Source organism: Bufo bufo, chromosome 2 (assembly GCF_905171765.1).
Source record: "Bufo bufo chromosome 2, aBufBuf1.1, whole genome shotgun sequence".
Lineage (NCBI taxonomy): Eukaryota > Metazoa > Chordata > Amphibia > Anura > Bufonidae > Bufo > Bufo bufo.
This window is the reverse complement of record NC_053390.1, coordinates 12,268,216-12,291,075: the sequence shown is the minus strand read 5'-3', so window position 1 is coordinate 12,291,075 and position 22,860 is coordinate 12,268,216. Positions and strand designations below refer to the sequence as shown.

Here is a 22,860-nt window from a genome sequence, read left to right as displayed (position 1 = left end):
GCGGACAAGAATAGGACATGTTCTATTTTTTTCAGGATCGGAATTGCGGATCCGGGTCCGCAATTCCGGATCGGGGCCGCAAATGTATGGGTCCGCAATTCTGTTCCGCAAAAAGAGACAGCTACAAGAAGCTGGATTAACCCTAAGGGAAACATAGCAGTTATTTTAATTTAAAAGCTGAGAAAGGGTTGGAACATGATATGGGCAGATCATCTGATAGGGGGGGGGGCGGCGGCAATTTTTATCTTGCCTAGGGCGGCAAAAATCCTTGCACCGGCCCTGGTCTGACCTGTCACCTGATGATCCTTTGTGCTGTGCGTCTGGCGCGTCTGGCACGTCTGCACCATTTCACAGTTCACACTGGCCAATCAGCTTTTCGCAGCGCAAAGATCCTGCTGCTGATTGGCCAGTGTGTAGGACTGGAGCAGCAGGCGCTCCGCTCGCATCCCGCTTGTTCCTGTGTCACTTACCGCGTCAAGGTCTGCCGACTACAGCCCGCCCCAGCCCAGACAGACTGATGGACTGCTCCGGAGACTGTCGAACCGGACTATAAGGTATGTTACCTTATAGTAATTTACATGCACTAGAAAACTGATCCATACCCTGCCCAATTTAGCAAAGTGGCAAGATTGAGCAAAAAGTCACAATTGTTTGAGCAAAACAAAGCTTGTGCAAAAATGTGTGGCTTCTTAGTGCCACAATTCTGGTGCAGGAGGAATGATAAATCTTCCCATTGTGTTTTCTAGCACCTTCTGAACTATGTTATAGGCACAGGTGCTAACATTGTTGTGCCCATGGAGGGAAAAGTAGGCTAAATTAATGATGGCACACCAGGGCCGGTGTAACGTTATACACCCTGTACAGAATTATTAGGCAAATGAGTATTTTGACCACATCATTCTCTTTATGCATGTTGTCTTACTCCAAGCTGTATAGGCTCGAAAGCCTACTACCAATTAAGCATATTAGGTGATGTGCATCTCTGTAATGAGAAGGGGTGTGGTCTAATGACATCAACACCCTATATCAGGTGTGCATAATTATTAGGCAACTTCCTTTCCTTTGGCAAAATGGGTCAAAAGAAGGACTTGACAGGCTCAGAAAAGTCAAAAATAGTGAGATATCTTGCAGAGGGATGCAGCACTCTTAAAATTGCAAAGCTTCTGAAGCGTGATCATCGAACAATCAAGCGTTTCATTCAAAATAGTCAACAGGGTCGCAAGAAGCGTGTGGAAAAACCAAGGCGCAAAATAACTGCCCATGAACTGAGAAAAGTCAAGCGTGCAGCTGCCAAGATGCCACTTGCCACCAGTTTGGCCATATTTCAGAGCTGCAACATCACTGGAGTGCCCAAAAGCACAAGGTGTGCAATACTCAGAGATATGGCCAAGGTAAGAAAGGCTGAAAGACGACCACCACTGAACAAGACACACAAGCTGAAACGTCAAGACTGGGCCAAGAAATATCTCAAGACTGATTTTTCTAAGGTTTTATGGACTGATGAAATGAGAGTGAGTCTTGATGGGCCAGATGGATGGGCCCGTGGCTGGATTGGTAAAGGGCAGAGAGCTCCAGTCCGACTCAGACGCCAGCAAGGTGGAGGTGGAGTACTGGTTTGGGCTGGTATCATCAAAGATGAGCTTGTGGGGCCTTTTCGGGTTGAGGATGGAGTCAAGCTCAACTCCCAGTCCTACTGCCAGTTTCTGGAAGACACCTTCTTCAAGCAGTGGTACAGGAAGAAGTCTACATCCTTCAAGAAAAACATGATTTTTATGCAGGACAATGCTCCATCACACGCGTCCAAGTACTCCACAGCGTGGCTGGCAAGAAAGGGTATAAAAGAAGAAAATCTAATGACATGGCCTCCTTGTTCACCTGATCTGAACCCCATTGAGAACCTGTGGTCCATCATCAAATGTGAGATTTACAAGGAGGGAAAACAGTACACCTCTCTGAACAGTGTCTGGGAGGCTGTGGTTGCTGCTGCACGCAATGTTGATGGTGAACAGATCAAAACACTGACAGAATCCATGGATGGCAGGCTTTTGAGTGTCCTTGCAAAGAAAGGTGGCTATATTGGTCACTGATTTGTTTTTGTTTTGTTTTTGAATGTCAAAAATGTATATTTGTGAATGTTGAGATGTTATATTGGTTTCACTGGTAAAAATAAATAATTGAAATGGGTATATATTTGTTTTTTGTTAAGTTGCCTAATAATTATGCACAGTAATAGTCACCTGCACACACAGATATCCCCCTAAAATAGATAAAACTAAAAACAAACTAAAAACTACTTCCAAAAATATTCAGCTTTGATATTAATGAGTTTTTTGGGTTCATTGAGAACATGGTTGTTGTTCAATAATAAAATTAATCCTCAAAAATACAACTTGCCTAATAATTCTGCACTCCCTGTACTTCCCTACCTCGTGAGATTTCCCTACTCTCGTCACTTCCGGTCACACCAGACATGACGTGAGGAGGTGTTCAGCACCGCGCAGGCGCACAATGACGGGTTAGGGAAATTTCACAGCAGAGTGCGCATGCGCTGGGAGCCTTGCCGGCGGTTAGGGTAGGGAAAAATTATGGGCCAGTGCACAGGTGCGGTGATCGGATGGATGTTCTCAGCTGGACACCGGCCGACACTGCGCATGCGCTGGGAGCCTCACCAGCGGTTAAGGTAGGGAAAAAGCACTGGCCCGTACGTAATTTTTCCCTTTCCTAACCGCTGGTGAGGCTCCCGGTGCATGCACAGTGTCGGCCGGTGTCCAGCTGAGAACATCTATCCGATGCCTGCGCATTGGCCCATAGTTTTTCCCTACCCTAACCGCCGGCGAGGCTCCTGGCGCATGCGCACTCTGCTGTGAAATTTCCCTAACCTGTCGTTGTGCGCCTGCGCGGCGCTGCACACCTCCTCACGTCATGTCCGGTGCCACCGGAAGTGACGAGGGTAGGGAAATCTCACGAAGTAGGGAAGTATAACATTACACCGGCCTTTGGGGTGTGTGGGCTGGTAACTACTTGGTTGGATAGTCAGCCAGCCTATGCCATGATGCCAGCAACAAGCAGTGTTTTCTTTTTTTTGGGGGAGGGGGCGCCACAAGGTTAGCTCGCACAGGGCGCCTGAACACCTAAGGCCGGCCCTGCTTATGGCTGACATGAGGGGCTAATGGGGGGCTTATGGCTGACATGAGGGGCTAATGGGGGGCTTATGGCTGACATGAAGGGCTAATGGGGGGCTTATGGCTGACATGAGGGGCTAATGGGGGGCTTATGGCTGAAATGAGGGGCTAATGGGGGGCTTATGGCTGACATGAGGGGCTAATGGGGGGCTTATGGCTGACATGAAGGGCTAATGGGGGGCTTATGGCTGACATGAGGGGCTAATGGGGGGCTTATGGCTGAAATGAGGGGCTAATGGGGGGCTTATGGCTGACATGAGGGGCTAATGGGGGGCTTATGGCTGACATGAGGGGGCTTATGGCTGACATTGGGGGGCTTATGGCTGACATTGGGGGGCTTATGGCTGACATTGGGGGGGTTTATGGCTGACATTGGGGGGTTTATGGCTGACATTGAGGGGGTTTATGGCTGACATTGGGGGCTGATAGATGGCTAAAGGTTTGGGGGTTGATCTGAGGTCTGATTAACATTGGGGGTCTGATCTGAGGTCTGATTAACATTGGGGGTCTGATTGCTGGTCTGACCTGAGGTGTGATGAAAAATATTTTTTTCTTATTGTTCTCCTCTAAAACCTAGGTGCATCTTATAGGGCAAAAAATACGGTACAGTGCAGCAGAGACCAGTGCAGCAGAGACCAGTGCAGCAGAGACCAGTGCAGCAGAGACCAGTGCAGCAGAGACCATAGTCAGTTTATATAGTCATTATATAGTGTTATATATTTTAATATGCACCTTGTGTTTTGTTATGCGCGTGAATCAGTCAGCCCCGCCCACCCCCTAAGCCCCCCCCAGAACCCCCGCCCCCTTCCCCCCCACCCGGTCCCTGGGAAAATTGTCTTGCATGAAACCGGTCCTTGGTGCAAAAAAGTTTGGGGACCACTGCATTAGGCGGTCACCGTATAACAATTTTACTGTTGGCCAGTTAGATTACAGGCCCCAAAAATTATGCATTCACCGTACAGAAAAGATCAAGTGATTATGTGACTGGAGGTATATTAGATAGTCATTGGATATCAATTTTACTGCACGCCACTGGAGTACAGGCCCCAAACATTAGGCAATTACCGGACAGAAAAGATCAAGTGATTATGTGGCTGGAGGTACCGTATTTTTCACTCTATAAGACGCACTTCCCCCCCCCCCCCAAAAGTGGGGGGGAAATAGCAGTGCGTTTTATGGGGTGAATGCTGTGGCCGTCGGGTGTATCGGCTGAGAGGGAGGAGGGGCTGGGGGCTGGCATCTGGTTCTGTAATGGCAGCGGCGCCCGATGCAGTCACTGTATTCTACTACACCAAGCCCCGCACACTCTAGTATAATCATATCTAACTTGTGGGTATTGTTAAAGTATTCAAATCATCCTAAATCCAGCGCTGTACTACTTACTACTAACTTCTTGGCAGTCAGGAGGCCGGGTGGGCGCTCGCAGCGTAGCTCACTAAGTCACGCGCCTGCTCCGCCCACTTTATGAATGAAGCAGGCGGCGAAGGTGCATGATGTAGTGAGCTATGCTGCGAGCGCCCGCCCGGCCTCCTGACTGCCAAGAAGTTAGTAGTAAGTAGTCTCAGGTTTATGTCAGTAGTTTTCCCTGGCATAAAGCCGGACTGGTCCACTCCCACTACAGAGAGGATCACCTCCCTCAATCGTAATGCCAGTACCTTTGCTAAAATTTTAGCATCTAGGTTTAGGAGCGAGATAGGTCTGTATGAGCTACATTGGTCCGGGGGTCTTCTCAGCTTGTGCATTGTGTAATGGTAGCCTCTGAAAAGGAAGGAGGTAAAGAGCCATGTTCAAAAGCATAATCAAAAAGCTTCCGGAGTCTGGCGCTATGTTCCTTAGGGTGGAGTTTGTACAATTCAGCCGGGAAGCAATGCAGACCAGGAGTCTTTCTCACTGCCAAGGATTTAATAGCTAGTTCAATCTCCACATCCGTGGTCTGTGCCGCCAAGGTTCCCCCATCCTCTTGTGTGAGAATTCTAGCTAAAAAACAGGATATATTTGCTGCAGTGCAAGTAGTTTTAGAAGCATATAGAGTAGAATAGTAGGAAGCAAATTGGCGACACACATCTCGGGGTTCGACCACCATTTCACCCTGGTCAGACATAACACTGGCTATCACTGTTTGGGGGTTTCTGAGCAAGCTAAGTACGCCAGAGCTCTACCATTCTTATCCCCCTCAGAAAAAACTGTCTGTCTCTGAGCCAGAAGCTTCTTCTGAGTATAATCAGTGAGGTGTAGACAAGATAGACGCTGTGCTTCCAGCCAATCTCCCTGCTTCTCGTTATTTGGATCTATTAAAAATTCTTGCTCCTTATTGGAGACCCATTCTAGAAGAGGGTCTGAGGACCCTTCGTTCTCCATCTAGTATTGTTCCATAGTCTCGTAGGAACTGCTCGCCACTGGGAGGACATCTAGCCATATCGAATTTAGACGACACCATCTCGCTGGGACCACAGTTTCAAAGGTCACTGTCAGTAGAACACTACGCCGTCATGGTTTCAAATCATGCATTGCACGGAAGGTTCCCCTGCTCAAGTTATCACATGTCCAGGCCCGCCTGAAGTTTGCAAATGACCATCTGGATGATCTAGAGGAGGCATGGGAGAAAGTCATGTGGTCAGATGAGACCAAAGTAGAACTTTTTGGTCTAAACTTCATTTGTTGTGTTTGGAGGAAAAAGAAGGATGAGTTGCATCCCAAGAACACCATCCCTACTGGGAAGCATGGGGGTGGTAACATTATGTTTTGGGGGTGCTTTTCTGCAAAGAGGACAGGATGACTGCACTGTATTAAGGAGAGGATGAATGGGGCCATTTATTGTGAGATTTTGAGCAACAACCTCCTTCCCTCAGTCAGAGGGAATGTCTCTTAGAGTGGGAACGCACCTACAATGTGAATTTCAGACCCCTCCATGATTTCTAAGTGGGAGAATTTGCAAAATCGCAGGGTGTTCAAATGCTTCTGTTCCTCACTGTACAGTATAGACCTATAATCAGATATTGCAACCCTCGGATACTGGCATGTAATAGCACATATCTTCCAGAGACATCTATTTGAACTGACATTAGCTGGAAAGGAAGACATTTAGCAATTAAAATAGAAACTCCCCTTGCATAATTAGAATATACCGCATGATAAGTGGATCTCATCCAGGGGCGTTTCAGAGCCAATACTTTCTGACATCGTAGATGTGTCTCCTGTAATATTACTATATCTGGGTTATAGCCTTTCAAGTAATTAAAGACCAATGAATGTTTCAAATTGTCATTAAGACCCCTGACTTTCCAGGACATCAACTTAACTGACGCCATACATTCACCAGAAAAATACTGCTGCGTCCTTAAGTCCCGTGGAGGAGCGAACACTCAAACACCGACACGAACAAACAGAACCCCCCACCCAGCCCAATCCGTCCTAACATGGTTGAGCCTGAACCCTTAACTAAAAAACAATTGGGTATACTGCTAACCCTAGCAAACTAGGCGCATAGTCACATCATAATTAATACAAACCGGATTCCAAAAAAGTTGGGACACTAAACAAATTGTGAATAAAAACTGAATGCAATGATGTGGAGATGGCAAATGTCAATATTTTATTTGTAATAGAACGTAGATGACAGATCAAACATTTAATCCGAGTAAATGTATCATTTTAAAGGAAAAATACGTTGATTAAAAATTTCACGGTGTCAACAAATCCCAAAAAAGTTGGGACAAGTAGCAATAAGAGGCTGGAAAAAGTAAATTTGAGCATAACGAAGGGCTGGAAGACCAATTAACACTAATTAGGTCAATTGGCAACATGATTGGGTATAAAAAGAGCTTCTCAGAGTGGCAGTGTCTCTCAGAAGCCAAGATGGGTAGAGGATCACCAATTCCCACAATGTTGCGCAGAAAGATAGTGGAGCAATATCAGAAAGGTGTTACCCAGCGAAAAATTGCAAAGACTTTGCATCTATCATCATCAACTGTGCATAACATCATCCGAAGATTCAGAGAATCTGGAACAATCTCTGTGCGTAAGGGTCAAGGCCGTAAAACCATACTGGATGCCCGTGATCTCCGGGCCCTTAAACGACACTGCACCACAAACAGGAATGCTACTGTAAAGGAGATCACAGAATGGGCTCAGGAATACTTCCAGAAACCATTGTCAGTGAACACAATCCACCGTGCCATCCGCCGTTGCCAGCTGAAACTCTACAGTGCAAAGAAGAAGCCATTTCTAAGCAAGATCCACAAGCTCAGGCGTCTTCACTGGGCCAGGGATCATTTAAAATAGAGTGTGGCAAAATGGAAGACTGTTCTGTGGTCAGACGAGTCACGATTCAAAGTTCTTTTTGGAAATCTGGGACGCCATGTCATCCGGACCAAAGAGGACAAGGACAACCCAAGTTGTTATCAACGCTCAGTTCAGAAGCCTGCATCTCTGATGGTATGGGGTTGCATGAGTGCGTGTGGCATGGGCAGCTTGCATGTCTGGAAAGGCACCATCAATGCAGAAAAATATATTCAGGTTCTAGAACAACATATGCTCCCATCCAGACGTCATCTCTTTCAGGGAAGACCCTGCATTTTTCAACAAGATAATGCCAGACCACATTCTGCATCAATCACAACATCATGGCTGCGTAGGAGAAGGATCCGGGTACTGAAATGGCCAGTCTGCAGTCCAGATCTTTCACCTATAGAGAACATTTGGCGCATCATAAAGAGGAAGGTGCAACAAAGAAGGCCCAAGACGATTGAACAGTTAGAGGCCTGTATTAGACAAGAATGGGAGAGCATTCCTATTTCTAAACTTGAGAAACTGGTCTCCTCGGTCCCCAGATGTCTGTTGAGTGTTGTAAGAAGAAGGGGAGATGCCACACAGTGGTGAAAATGGCCTTGTCCCAACTTTTTGGGGATTTGTTGACACCATGAAATTCTGATTCAACATATTTTTCCCTTAAAATTGTACATTTTCTCAGTTTAAACTTTTGTTCCGTGATTTATGTTCTATTCTGAATAAAATATTAGAAGTTGGCACCTCCACATCATTGCATTCAGTTTTTATTCACGATTTGTATAGTGTCCCAACTTTTTTGGAATCCGGTTTGTAGATAGCGGCTCACCCCACTCCACTAGTGGACCTAGGTGCTCATGTTCCAGAACTGCCCCACAGTCCTTTCAAGGGGTACAATTGGATACATGGAACAGGCACTCTATCACCCGGAATTGTTATTAGAAAGTTAGTATTTAATTGTTGTCATATTCATAGTAAAAAGTTTAAAAGTTGAAATTCCCCAAAATTGTACAATAAATTGTGAATTGAAACATATATATTAAAAAAGCATGTATATTAAAAAACCTCTAATACATATCTTACATTCAAAGCCTATCTCATAAATATTGGGTATATCCCAACAGACACCTTCCAATAAGGGCTGCGTCTGTGGGAGTGCGAGCAGCAAATTGGTCTGTTTGGATATTGCAAATAATATTCACACGGAGCATAAAAACAGATAGAAAAACAGATATTAGAAAATCAAGGAAAATAAAAAAAAATTTAAATGAGACTACAGGATATAAGGGATAACCATATTGGGTTTTACAGTCCTGCAAACTACTGGGAACATAGAATATTGGTTAAATATCGACTTAGTTCTTCTATTGTACCCCAATACCCCTCCTTTGTATGGAGGTTATTTCAAGCCACTTATCTGTAGGTGTGGGAGATGAGATGAATCAGGTTGTTGGATGCTCAAGGCAGTACGGGGTTAATTAGTCTGCTAAATCTCCTGTGATCCAATTTCTCTTAATATATCTGTTTCAATAGTGATATTACCTTGAATTGGTTAATACCATTTGGTGCAGTGTGTGATTCAACAGGTATTCCTCCTGGTCCCGCAAGGTTTAAGAGTTAGTGCAAGTTTACCGTATCCTCGGCGTCTTCTTCTACCGTGATGGATCGGCGTGCTGTGGCTGTACTCGCTATCTAAGCCAGAGGCTTGTCTCGCAGTCTGCGAGTCACTTCCGCGTAACAGGTCATGTGTAGTCCGGCAAGTCACGTGGCGTCCCACGTAATCAGTTTGCGTTCCGGGATTCGAATTCTCTTAGCGCGCTATTGCCAGCTTGTAAGTGCTTGATCCCAATGTTTGCATTAGGTGGCAAGGTTCCTCAGGGATAACGCAATCAGCCATACGCGTTTCGAAGCTGCCTGCTTCTTCATCAGTGGCTTTCAACATTGTCCCAAATGGATGCGTCTTTTTATATCCCCCAACGGAGTTAAATAAAAGCTGGACCGGATTCCCATATTCCTTATTGTGTACATAATGGACATATCATGAAATGCTTTCAACATTAGCAACAATAGAGACAAATTATAAGGAACAAAGGATACGTCAATAATCTATGTAGAAAAACTAGTGTTCACCGCGCATATTCGATGTGTTATATTTTTATTGAGGGAACACCGTAGTTGTTTTGAGGTCACATCGATTCTACTGTGTTATTGATACCACTATTTATCTAGACTTAGAAGGGAGTTACTTGTTCTCAATATAGTCCATCTCAACAAGACAAGTCCACTAGGTTGCCTATACTTAAAAACGCAGTTGCGTTTTTAGGTTTTTCAATTATCTCTATCTGGGCAATTCGTTCAAGCAAAATCCTATCGGTTCTGAAGGATAAATCTGTCCGTTATTGTTGATAATCTCTTGTATTCTGTTCAAGTCACACTTTGCCTGGTATATATGGTAAAGGAGTGCTCTGGTGGATGGGATGGAGTGGGTGCTGATAGACAGCCAGACACTCTATGTCTTGTCAAGAGGAGGCACTCCACCCCAGATCTCTTGTGACCTCGGACAGGGTGCCTTCTCCTGACGAGACATGAAGTATCAGTATCCCTACTTTCCCTCAGGGGAAGACGTTCACCCCCACTCACCAGAGTATTCAATCCTTCCTTCAGTACACACACCGGGAAAAGTGTGATTTACAGTTAATGAACATGAGCCTCTGCCTTTTTAAAATCTGGGGTGGAGTGCCTCCTCTTGACGAGACATAGAGTGTCTGGCTGTCTATCAGCACCCACTCCATGCCATCCACCAGAGCACTCCTTTACCATATACACCAGGCAAAGTGTGACTTGAACAGAATACAACAGATTATCAACAATAACGGACAGATTTATCCTTCAGAACCGATAGGATATTGCTATATACTATAACCTTAGTCTTTTTCTGTCTCGTACAGCGTCTGTGTATATTTGTTTTTAGATTATAACACTACTATTTTTGTATTTTTTTTATGGTTGTTCCGGAGGGTGAACACAGTCGGCAGTATTGAACATTGTGTATTTTTTTCCTTTCTCCTTTTATTATATATTTTTTTATACTGAGGCATGACAGGAATGATGGATCCCAATAACTTTTTTTGTAAAACTCAGGGGGTGTTCCCTTGTGGTATTACATTGTCACCGCCACTTCTGTGAGAAGGTCTGGCAGACGTCCTTGTCTACCTCTTGCATGATGTTCTTTGTTTTGGTTTCACTTTCTCATCTCATTTCCTTCTCCCAGGTGTCACCTATTTAGACTAATCCTCTTTCCTTTATATTCCCTCCCATACTGCCTCACTTTGTGGTTTATACTACTTCCTGGATTGAAGTGTTCACTGCTGGAGACTTCTGCTGCTGCTTGTTCAGATAAGTCCTTTCATGTATTGTGTTTCCTTGCTGGCTTGATTCTAGGTGACCCTGACTCCGTCCGTATTAAGTGCAGGGAGCCGGTGGTCGTGTCCCCTCACTATTATAGGGTTTTCAGGTGTCACACAGTCTTAGCTACAGGGGCATACAATCGTCTACCTTTGAGACCCTTGTATGTGCTTAGCAGTCAGGGTGAGCTCTTAGGGTTTTATAGGGGTCACCTATATGCTCCTTAGTTTGGGATCAAGCCAGTCGGACGTTTATTCATAACTTCCAGCTATCTGCAACATCATCCGTGACAAACATTTGGTGATGTATCCTGTATCCTATAGTGCTTGTAGATAATGTGCCCGGAACCAGGACACTATACTTCAGGGCTGGCCAACCTGCGGCTCTCCAGCTGTTGCAAAACTACAACTCCCAGCATGCCCAGACAGCCTACAACTATCAGCCTACAGCATGGCATGGTGGGAATTGTAGTTTTACAACAGCTGGAGAGCCGCAGGTTGGCCAGCCCTGCTATACTTGTTTACTTGTCATCTTAGGTGGGAGGCAGACTAGATCGGTTGGCCTCTAGGTGTTGGGTAACAGCAAGTTATCCGGCACATGTGCCCCCCAATACGGGATTGGGCTAGGTGCGCTTAAGTGCAGCACCTCCCGTCCCTTCTGCATGTCCTGCTGATGATATCTCATTACTTGACTTACTATTACCTGGTTACTAGGATACGCTATTATGTTTACACCGGTCAGGTGAATCATCACGTGACAGCGACGCGTACATGCGCACGGGAACCTTATACCTGTCCTGTGATACTTAGCCCGATCATGTGATTATGACGCGCGGACACGCGCATTGGTGCATTGTCCTTTCCAGCTGAGCGGTCTGTGTTCCCCATAAGTTACTACCCCCTACACCTGATGAGAATGCGCAGTAATTATTAATTATGTGCAATGTTAGTCCTTTATATATGAATTTAAAAGGAATACTTATTAAATTAGAGCACTATGCACTTTATTTGGTAGATAAGGTATAATTAAGTACACTGCTGGTCTTTTTAATGTAAATCATGGCAAAGTTTTGTAAATTACTATTAACTGATTATGAATTATGTAAATGTATCGACACTCTATAAATATGCACTAAGACAATGTACGTATTGCTTGAGAAGGGTCCCAGAAAGTGGACTGAAACGTTGCGTGGGTGAATAAAGGACTCTACTTATTTTTCACCTATGGAAGTGCTGCGGTGATTTTGGTTACGTCTATACTGCGGGCACTCCGGACTTCTGTTACTGTTGGTGCTGCCTTGGATTGTCCTATTTTATGTATTGAAGTAGTTATACACCTCTCCAGAACCCATTAAGAACATCGATCGGCCTTCTACCAGTACATTTCTAGTAATAAAATATGAAACAAACATAAGTGAAAAAAAATGCACAAAAACCCTTTAGATTAGATTTTATTTAATAATAAAAAAAATAAAAAACATACCGGTACATACAAATATGTTAGCAAACTCATAGATATGAGATCGAAGCAATCATACAACTCTTTCTATATATGAACACTGCACTAATTTTTCACAAGTATTTTCTATGTATTTTTAATGCATACATTTAAATTTTTATATGTTTATATATATATTTGTGGGAGGAGCTGAGCGAGGAACAGAATAGGCATGCCTACATACCGTCCTGACCTAACTGGCTGGAGTGTGCCCGACGCCAGTGACGAGGTAAGGCCTGAATAAGTGGGCCACCCAAGAGGAGAGTAAGAAGAAGGGGATGGGAGGGAGGGGCAAGAACCGGGCGCCCTCCTGCTTGTAGGAGGGGGTTTAAATAGGCTAAGTGCGCTCCTCCCACAATTACAGGCTGCAAGCAGCCTTCAACATTTGTGGGAGGAGCTGAGCGAGGAACAGAATAGGCATGCCTACATACCGTCCTGACCTAACTGGCTGGAGTGTGCCCGACGCCAGTGACGAGGTAAGGCCTGAATAAGTGGGCAAAAAGAGAACTGGCACGTTGCAGGGTATGGAATATTTATTGAAGCATTGTGCCTACAATGCCAAGGAACAAAAGGCTCTGGATATCTCAGCCCGTGGATTCGGTATGTACCTTGCGAAGCAGGACAACCTCCAATGGCCCATCTTGCGGATGATGTGCGCCGGTACCTGGTGACTAGAAGCTGCGGACGCGGCCCCTATACGAAAGGAGAGCCCGGATATTGTGCTAGGGTTGGAACCCAACCCTGCGGCCAGGGTGCGGATGTTGGAGATGAACAGGGTTGAAGACAGGGGCTTCCGTTAACCGGGAGCAACGGGTCGTCTAAAGCGGGAGATGGAGGGAGGCCAGGAGCTCCTGGAGCACCTTGATAGGACACCAACAGTTGGCCGTAGGGTAAAATTCCACCTCCATGGGAGGACCGACTTGATTGGTCTTGGAGGACGGAATGGACAGGATGAAGTGGTCGGAGTGCCAGGCGAGATGTCGCCTGAGCAAGGTTGCCCGGGAGATGGCGCTGCAGGTGAACTTCCCGGGTCGGAGGAACCCATAGAACCCGAGGTACATGGCCGCTTGTAATGATGCTTGCTGATTGGCCAAAAGGGAGACCGTCTAGGCCTACAGACAATCTGTGGAAACTCGCCTGACACTGGTTGCCTACGCACCCGGACCGCCGTGCTAACGCTGAGGGCTTGAGCCTCAAGCCTGGCGAAAAGCTGGAGCAACTAGCCCAGCCCGAGGGGAGGCCCTGAGGTCCCCTGATCAGGAATCAGGGTGCAGACCGCCCAGGTGAGATTGAGCAAACCATGATGTAGCAAAGAACATAAGAATGCCGTTTGAGTGGGAGCAGAGTACAATACCTGATGTAACCATAATTGTCGAGATAAACCCCCGTGATGACCCGGATCCAATGCAATCAGGGATTCAAAAATGCGGAACCCGAACCGGATAACAGAAACCACTGGATACTGCTGGAAAACCCAGAGCGTCTCAGGCCAATGTATCGGATCCCGAATGATTTAGGCAAATGTGTACCAGCAGCGGGAAGAGACCTGAGTGATTTCAAGCAAATGCGAACCACCTGCGGGAAAAAGAGCTGAGAGAATCATGCAGATGCGAACAGCCTGTGGGCAAAAAGACCTGAGCGATTCAGGGAATACGTAACCTGGGTGAATCAGGAAAACATACGACCTGGAAATACCGCCAACCTGAAAGAGACAGGAAAATACAGAACCTGAGTGATTCCGGGAATACGTAACCTGGGGAAATCAGGAAAACATACGACCTGGAAATACCGGCAACATGAAAGAGACAGGAAAAATACAAAACCTGAGCTATTCAGGGAAACCTAAACCTGAGCGATTCAGGAAAAAACCTGACCTGAGCGATTCAGGGAAAACACCTGACCTGAGTGAATCGGGGAAAACGTAACCTGAGTGACTTGGGCACATACACAACCTGAACGATCCAGAACATGAACCTGGGCGACTCTGGAACATGAACCCGAGAGATCCAGGTAAAACATGGACCCGAGCGATCCAGGAAACACGCAACCCGCGCGACTCCGGGGAATCACACCTGGGTGAAAGGGTAATACGTGAATTTTGAGCTGATCTGGGAAATACATGGCCATGTCCAAACCCCCGAACCTGAGAATCATAAGGAAACAGGAATGAACATGGTATAGAAAGGATCGCAACCCAACCGAATCAACGGACAGCGCTGCCAACTCCCCGGCGATACCGGAGACCTAGGAATGGAGGTTCGTGATGAATGAAGGAAGGCTCTGAGCTGCGGAGAAGCGTCATGCCGCCACTCGGCTGGAACTTACCTGAAACCCGGCACCGTGGAGTGACCGGGCATGGGGGAGCCCTGCGATATAACTGAGGATGGATCGACATTCCGGTGGCCTGAGGCCCTGCTTACAGGAAATAATAAGCTTGCGTCGGTACGAGACCCGGAGAGAGGTGCGATCTGGTGGCACTGGAAAGAGGCGATGGAGAATCGGGATGCAACCTGGGCGTCATGGCCAACTGCTGGGTGACCCTGGACGGCCAGAATCAGAGCCCGAAGTCGCGCCGCATGCAACAAACCTGCGGAAACAGAAATCCAGACACACAGGACACGAATCGGGTAACCAGGAACCAACCGGACGCTGCTGAACAAATCCCTGAGCGTTACAGGTTGATGCATAGAACCTGCGTCATTCGGGCGTTGCACTGACTCCTGAGCGGTTCAGGCGACACGGAATCCTAAGCAATGCAGGCAATTACATGCACCTTTATGAAGATGACGGACACCCGGGAGGGTCGGGCAGTACCTTGAATCTGGTTGGACCTGGCCACTACCTACCCCCTGGGAGACCAGGGAAAACAGAGACCTGCGTGAATCAGGGGAATACATAACCAGACTGTTCAGGAAAATATGCAACCTGGGAACAACTGACCTGGAAGAGGAAGGAAAACAAAACCCGAATCAGGGAAAACATGGCACCTGAGCGATTTCAGGGAAATACATGACACCCGAGCGATTCAGGGAACACACACCACCTGAGCGATTCAGGGAACACACCACACCTGAGCGATTCAGGGAACACGCAAGACCTGAGCGATTCAGGGAACCCGCAAGACCTGAGCGATTCAGGGAACCCGCAAGACCTGAGCGATTCAGGGAACCTCACCCCTAAGTGACCAAGGGAGGCAAAACACCAGAGCGATTCAGGGACCTGACCCCTGAGTCACTTAGGGAAGAAATGGCACATGCGATTTTTGGGAACATGACACCTGTGAATTGGAGAAAACATAACCCTGAGTGATTCCGGGAAGACATGACACATGCGGTTCTTGGGTAAAATGACACCTGTAATTTGGAGAAAATCACGACGCCTGAGCGAATCAGGGAAGACAAAACCTGAATGATTTAGGGAAGACATGACACTTGTGACTCCGGGAACATGACCCCTGTGATCTGAGGAAAACATGACACCTGAGCGATCTGAGGAAAACCTGACACCTGAGCGGTTCAGGGACGACATTACCCCCGAGCGATTCAGGGACGACATCACACCCGAGCGATTTCAGAGAGGACATTACCCCTGAGTGACTTTTAGGGGAGACATACACCTAAATGATTTTTAGGGAAGACATTACCCCTGAGCGATTCAGGGAAGACATTACACTAGAGCGATTCAGGGAAGACATTACACTAGAGCGATTCAGGGAACATTACACTAGTGATTCCGGGAAGACATTTACACTTGAGCGATTCAGGGAGGACATTACACCTGAGTGACTTTTAGGGAAGACATTACACCTGAGTGACTTTTAGGGAGGACATTACACCTGAGTGACTTTAGGGATGACATTACACCTGAGTGACTTTTAGGGAAGACATTACACCTGAGCGATTCAGGGATGACATTACACCTGAGCGATTCAGGGATGACATTACACCTGAGCGATTCAGGGAAGACATTACACTAGAGCGATTCAGGGAAGACATTACACTATTGATTCAGGGAAAATTTATTTATTTATTTTATTTTTTCTCAGCAGTGCGGGCAGCATGCCAACAGCCGGCGACTCGCCCCACACGGAGAAGCGGCGCCCACTGGACGGACCCCCGCACTGGGTAACATGAGCAGGAAGGCACGACTGCCACAGACAATTTTGGGCACATGACACCTGTGAATGGAGAAACATCCGAGCGAAACAGGGAACAAAAACCTGAGCGATTCAGGGAAGCCAGAGCACCGGCGTGCTTCAAGAAATACCACAAAACACAAGTGCCTGAGCGGTTCAGGGGACGTACGGCCCCTGAATGGTTCCAGGAATTCGCAGACTGAAAGAACCCTGGACTGAAACCACCTGCTTGGGTTGAGGCCGCAGCCGGCCGGCAGAACCCACCCCCTGATCTGTGGGGGACAGAGGAACAGCGCCCGCCGGGGGCCGGCTGGCAGAGGACTGTGACTCGACGTGCCGCCTGCCAGCCACCCCAAGCTCCCCGGGAACAGCCTGCCCCCCCCACGACCCCAGGTGACTGGACAGCCGAGGTGCTTGTGGGAGGACCAGGCATGGCCAGCAGGAGCGGCGCAAGCCCAGGAAGACAGGGATTGACCGGGACCCCGCCGCCTGACTGGATAGTAAGGCCATATTTACAGAGAACCTGTCCCTCATTTGAGGACCGCGGCGTCGACTAGTGCCCCAGTGCTGCCGTATGCAGGAGACGCAGCACGGGTCCCATGACCGGACCTGCTCTAGTCTGCAGGGAGAGAAGCGGGGGTGCGTCCGCACTGCCAACAGGGCTCGGCTACCCAGCCGGGACCACTTACCGGAGGCGCCGCGGTCTGGATTCCACGAGGACGCGAAACCGGAAGTGACGTCACGGAAGGTATCGAAACCGGAAGTGGCGTCACGGACGGGCGGAACTTCACAGGCCCTGCTGGCATCCGTCGACATATTGGAAAAAACATAGCGCTACAGCCCCCCCAGCCGCACAGGGACGATACAAACAGCCGGGAGCAATGCGGGAGGAGGCCGCAGAAGCCAGGGCCTCAATTAGTGGCGTCCCCGGCGGCGCCCCGGACCGGAGAAGTTGCGCCAACACTGAAGGGCCTCTGGAGCAGCTGCCACCAGGCAGACCAACCCGCCGCCGACCCGCAGGGATCGAGGAGCGGTGCATGCTGCCGGCCTAAGAACGTGCCCCCCTTTTTCCTCTGGAAGCCAGGCGGTGGTCAGGACCCGAGATGACGACCGAAGACGCGACCGGAAGTGACGTCAGGTGCTGGTAAGGCAAGAACCGGGCGCCCTCCTGCTTGTAGGAGGGGGTTTAAATAGGCTAAGTGCGCTCTTCCCACAATTACAGGCTGCAAGCAGCCTTCAACATATATATTTTTTATACATATATTTTCTCATTTTTTTAATTTTCATATCCTTATGTATCCTTTTTTTGTGCTTGTACTTTTATCATATTCTTATATGCATAAATAAAAAAGCTAAATGAAAAAAATATATAATATTGGTGAGGTGATAAATGCTTTTATAGAAGAATTTGGACAAATAAACGCAGTAAATGCAGAGAACTGAAAGAAACACAATATGGGAATGTAGAAACAATATGGTGGAAACTTGAAAGTAATCCACATACGGGCTTTATGTATAGCCCAATCCAGACCATTCCTTTTGGATACTGTATCTGACAATTAACACACCTTTTAAAGATATCCACCAACTAATGCACCTTAAAAGGATAGCAATGTGTCACTTGCTGTATAGCCACTGAGGAAGGAGCCTGGGGCCCCGAAACGCGTCTGACCTCTATACAGAATCAATATCCTTATCTATACTGTCCGGACCCAGAGTATAGGTGGAAGCTTCCTTTTTATAAGTGAACCATTCTTGTTGGCACATGGAGGCAGAACATCGCACCGGATTGTGGATCAGCTGCTGGGAAACTGACGGGTTGAGATCTACAAGCACGGGGACTTGATGCAGGAGAAAATCTACGCAGGCATGGTGCGATAGGAATCTCTGCACTAAACATCCATCGCTCTCACAGGAGGAGGGGGGGGGGGGAGTGCACGACCCCATAAATCACAACATTACTGTTTCGGGGTTCCGAAGGTGCACTCGGTCCCCCATCGCCCGCAGACCTGTTGCTTAGCTTTTGGAATGAGGTTCTGTGTTTGACCTCATTCCCAGGGCGGCTTTACTAGCTGGGTGGCTCCTTGCTCCTAAGTCTGCCTTGAGCGCCGAGCTGATCACTCGGTGCTCGACTGGTTGGTCTGTCAGTCATGTGACGCTGGCCACGTCACATGACCCTCACTCCCCACTATAAATACAGGCAGCCTGCTGGCTACAGGTTGCCTGTTAATTTCTAGGTTGCTGGCTATTTGTTGGACTGCTGAATACTTACCTGATCCTGTTCCTTGACCATCCTTTTGCCTGATCTTCCTGTACTGCGCATCCGTCTTGGTATTGTGACCTCGGCTCCCACCTGACTACTCTGTTAGGACTCCTCTTGTACTTCTCTGCTCTCCTGGTATTTATGACCCCGGCTTCTCCTGACAATTCTCTGCTTGCTCCATTTGTACTTTGCAGCTTTCCTGGTATTGACTCGGTCCGTTCACGTCCTGTTGTTTGTCTGTCTGTCATCCCTGCACTTACTCCAAGTTAGGGATTGCCGTCCAGTTGTCCCCTGTCATTAGGACTCACGAGGCAAGTAGGCAGGGCCAGGGGTAAGGGTGGAGCGCAGTGGTCACTTCCCTCCCCCCTGTGTGTGTGTGTACGCGACCGTTACAGATTAACAGGCCCAATAACCACTGTATTATGAATCCTCTGGTGACCCTGACTGACTATGTCTCTAATCTGACGCAGATGGTGCAGGAGTTAGGGGAAAAACTCAGCTCTTTTGAGTTAGGGCAAGGCTCTTCCACTCCTCAGGCCTCCAGTCCGCATTTTGAGCCCCAGATTAAGCTCCCAGAAACCTTTTCTGGAGACCGGAAGAAGTTTCTCTCTTTTAAGGAGAGTTGCAAACTTTACTTCCGTTTGCGCCCCGTGTCCTCTGGCCCCGAGAGTCAACGCGTGGGCATTATCATTTCCCGATTACAGGGTGATCCCCAGGACTGGGCGTTCTCTTTACCTGCTGGCGCCAGTTGTTTATATTCTGTGGAGGGGTTCTTTCAGGCCCTAGGTACCCTCTATGATGAACCAGACAGGGCTCTAGTAGCCGAGACGCTCTAAAGGCATTGGTTCAGGGCAATTTACCAGCGGAGGATTATTGCACCCAATTCAGAAGGTGGTGTGTCCCCTCAGGATGGAACGAACCAGCCCTGAAGAGTCAGTTCAGGTCAGGTCTGTCTGATAAATTAAAGGATCTTCTGGTCAGTTATCAACTTCCAGAGACCTTAGAGGAGATGATGACCCTTGTTGTCCGACTTGACCGACGGGTTAGAGAGAGACGACAGGAACAACAGTTCTCTTCCCAGATGGTGGTCCAGCCAGAGGCCTATCCCAGAGACAATGCTGAGGTCTCCACCGAGGAACCCATGCAGGTTGGCATGACCCGAGGGAATCTTCGCCGCAGACATGGAGAATGCTTTTACTGTGGAGATTCTGACCATTGGATCAACCAGTGTCCTAAGAAGGTCCTCTCTGTCAAGTCTCCTAAGGCAAGGCAACCTAAAGACCAGGTACACCCTGAATTTTCTAAATGTAAGCTTTCGGTACCCATTACGATTTCTCTGGGAGTAGATAAATGGGCGGGTAAGGCCTTTATTGATTCTGGCTCAGCGGCCAGCTTTATTGACTCTGAGTATGCTGTTAGATTGGGTATTCCTATGTTTGCCTTACCAACTCCTATCCATGTCATGGCTATTGATGCTACTCCTCTTATTGGTGGTACGGTGAGCTTATGTACCTCGGAGATTTCTCTAACCGTGGGTGTGTGCCACTCAGAGAGATGTTCGCTTCTAGTCCTGGAGAACCTACCTGCTGAGGTGGTACTAGGGTTGCCTTGGCTCCGACTACATAACCCCACTATAGATTGGTCCAATGGGGAGTTGGTGAGATGGGGGCCTAAGTGTGACTCGTGCCTGTCCGTGGTACAGGCTGGGGTCTCAGTAAAGTCTGATACTTTACCCTCTGTTGTTAGAGAATATTCTGATGTATTCTCATCACCAACCCCAGAGGTTCTACCCCCCCATAGACCTTATTATTGTACCATAGAGCTAGTAGAGGGGGCCAAGTTTCCTAAAGGATGAATTTATAATCTTTCTATGCCCGAACGCAAGGCCATGGAAGATTATATTAAGGAGAGCCTTGGTAAAGGGCATATTAGACCTTCTGTCTCTCCTATGGGGGCGGGGTTTTTCTTCGTTAAGAAAAAAGATGGTGGTCTTAGGCCATGTATCGATTACCGGAGATTAAATAAAATCACTGTCCAGAATAGATACTCCCTCCCATTGATTCCGGATTTATTTAACCAGGTCCTGGGGGCAACCTGGTTTTCCAAAATTGACCTGAAAGGGGCATACAATCTAATCCGAATCAAGGAGGGAGACGAATGGAAGACGGCGTTCAATACTCCGGTAGGACACTTTGAATATCAGGTGATGCCTTTTGGACTCAGCAATGCCCCAGCTGTGTTCCAAAACTTCATGAATGACATTCTTAGGGAATTCTTAGGTAAATTTGTTATTGTCTATCTTGACGACATTTTGATATTCTCTCCTGACTTCGAATCCCATGTGTCTCATGTTAGACAAGTATTAGAGGTGTTGAGGGAGAATCAGCTATCCGCTAAACAAGAGAAATGTGTCTTTGGTGTGCAGGAGATTCTGTTTCTAGGGCATGTTCTGGCTCCTCACGCCTTCAAGATGGATCCTGGTAAGGTACTAGCAATTAAGGAATGGGTAAGACCTTCATCCTTAAAGGCCTTACAACGGTTCTTAGGTTTCGCCAATTACTATCGTAAATTTATTATGAATTTTTCCGTAATTGCTAAACCGTTGACCGACCTTACTAAGAAAGGGGCGGATTTGGAGAATTGGTCTACTGAGGCCATTTCTTCATTTAAAAAATTAAAAAAGGCATTCAGTAGCGCTCCCATTCTGATCCAGCCTGATCAGGAGAAACCTTTTATTGTGGAGGTGGATGCGTCCAAGGACGGCGCAGGAGCAGTCCTTTCACAAGGTCCTGCCAGCCTCACTAATCTGAGACCATGTGCCTTCTTCTCCAGGAAATTCTCTCCCACGGAGAGAAACTACGACATAGGGAATAGGGAGCTGCTGGCCTTTAAATGGGCATTTGAGGAGTGGAGGCATTTTCTGGAGGGGGCAAGGCATTGTGTAACTGTTGTCACTGACCATAAAAACCTTATGTTTCTCGAGTCTGCTAAGAGGTTGAATCCCCGTCAAGCCAGATGGGCTCTGTTTTTTACTCGTTTTGATTTTTCCATCACGTTCAGGCCGGGAAGTAAAAATGTGAAGGCGGACGCATTATCTCGGAGCTTCCAGGCTTTTCAACCTACTGAGGTACCACCTGAATCCATCCTACCAGCAAAAATCTTCTTAGCAGCTCTTACCCAGGATATCTCGGCTCGCATTAGGTCGGAACAACATCTGGCACCGGTATCCACCCCAACAGATAAGTTGTTTGTTCCCGTACAATTTCGTCTCCAGCTGTTGGGTGAGTGTCACGATTCTGCCTTTTGTGGACATCCGGGTGTTGAGGGCACTAAGGATCTGGTTTCTAGATCTTATTGGTGGCCCACTCTAACTAGGGATGTCAAGTCCTATGTGTCAGCCTGTGAGGTTTGTAACCATGGTTTTCATCCCCGTTTTCATTCTGGGTCGTCCGTCTCCTCCTCTAACCCTGAAGCTGATAAACTCTCCTCCGAACTGTGCACAGTTTGGGCCCGGGTTCAATCGAACCTAGAAAAGGCTCAATGTTCTCAAAAACTCAAGGCCGATAGGAGACGTTCAAGGGGGGTAAACTTTCAGGTTGGGGATAAAGTATGGTTGTCCTCCAAGAATCTATCTCTCAAGGTAACTTCTAAAAAATTTGCTCCTCGTTTTATTGGACCATATAAGATCACGGAAGTGATTAACCCGGTATCTTTTAGGTTGGAGCTGCCTGAGTCATTCCACATTCATAATGTGTTCCATAAATCTCTGCTTAAAAAATATTTTGAACCGGTAGTACCATCAAAAGCCTCGCCTCCGCCAGTTCTTGTTAATGATGCTGTCGAGTATGTGGTGTCTAAAATAGTGGATGTCAGGAAGGTGCGTAATTCCTTGCAGTACCTGATTCACTGGAAGGGGTATGGACCTGAAGAGAGATCTTGGGTACCTGCCAGGGAGGTTCATGCTCCTAGACTTGTTCGTAAATTTCATTTAGAACACCCTGAAAAGCCATCGCCTGAAGTCTTGGGTCCGGTGGCCCCTCGTAAAAGGGGGGGTACTGTCACGGGGTTCCGAAGGTGCACTCGGTCCCCCATTG

The 22,860-nt window shown here is 47.5% G+C and overlaps 1 protein-coding gene across 1 annotated transcript in view; it reads right to left on the bottom strand.

Annotated features, from left to right (window-relative positions):
• The window catches only part of LOC120992032 (zinc finger protein 260-like), a 52,789-nt gene that overhangs the window by 16,402 nt on the left and 13,527 nt on the right, over window positions 1-22,860 (bottom strand). The window contains exon 2 of the mRNA XM_040420792.1: window positions 15,538-15,544. Within this exon, the coding sequence (XP_040276726.1) occupies window positions 15,538-15,544 (7 nt within the window). The remainder of the gene's footprint in view (window positions 1-15,537; window positions 15,545-22,860) is intronic.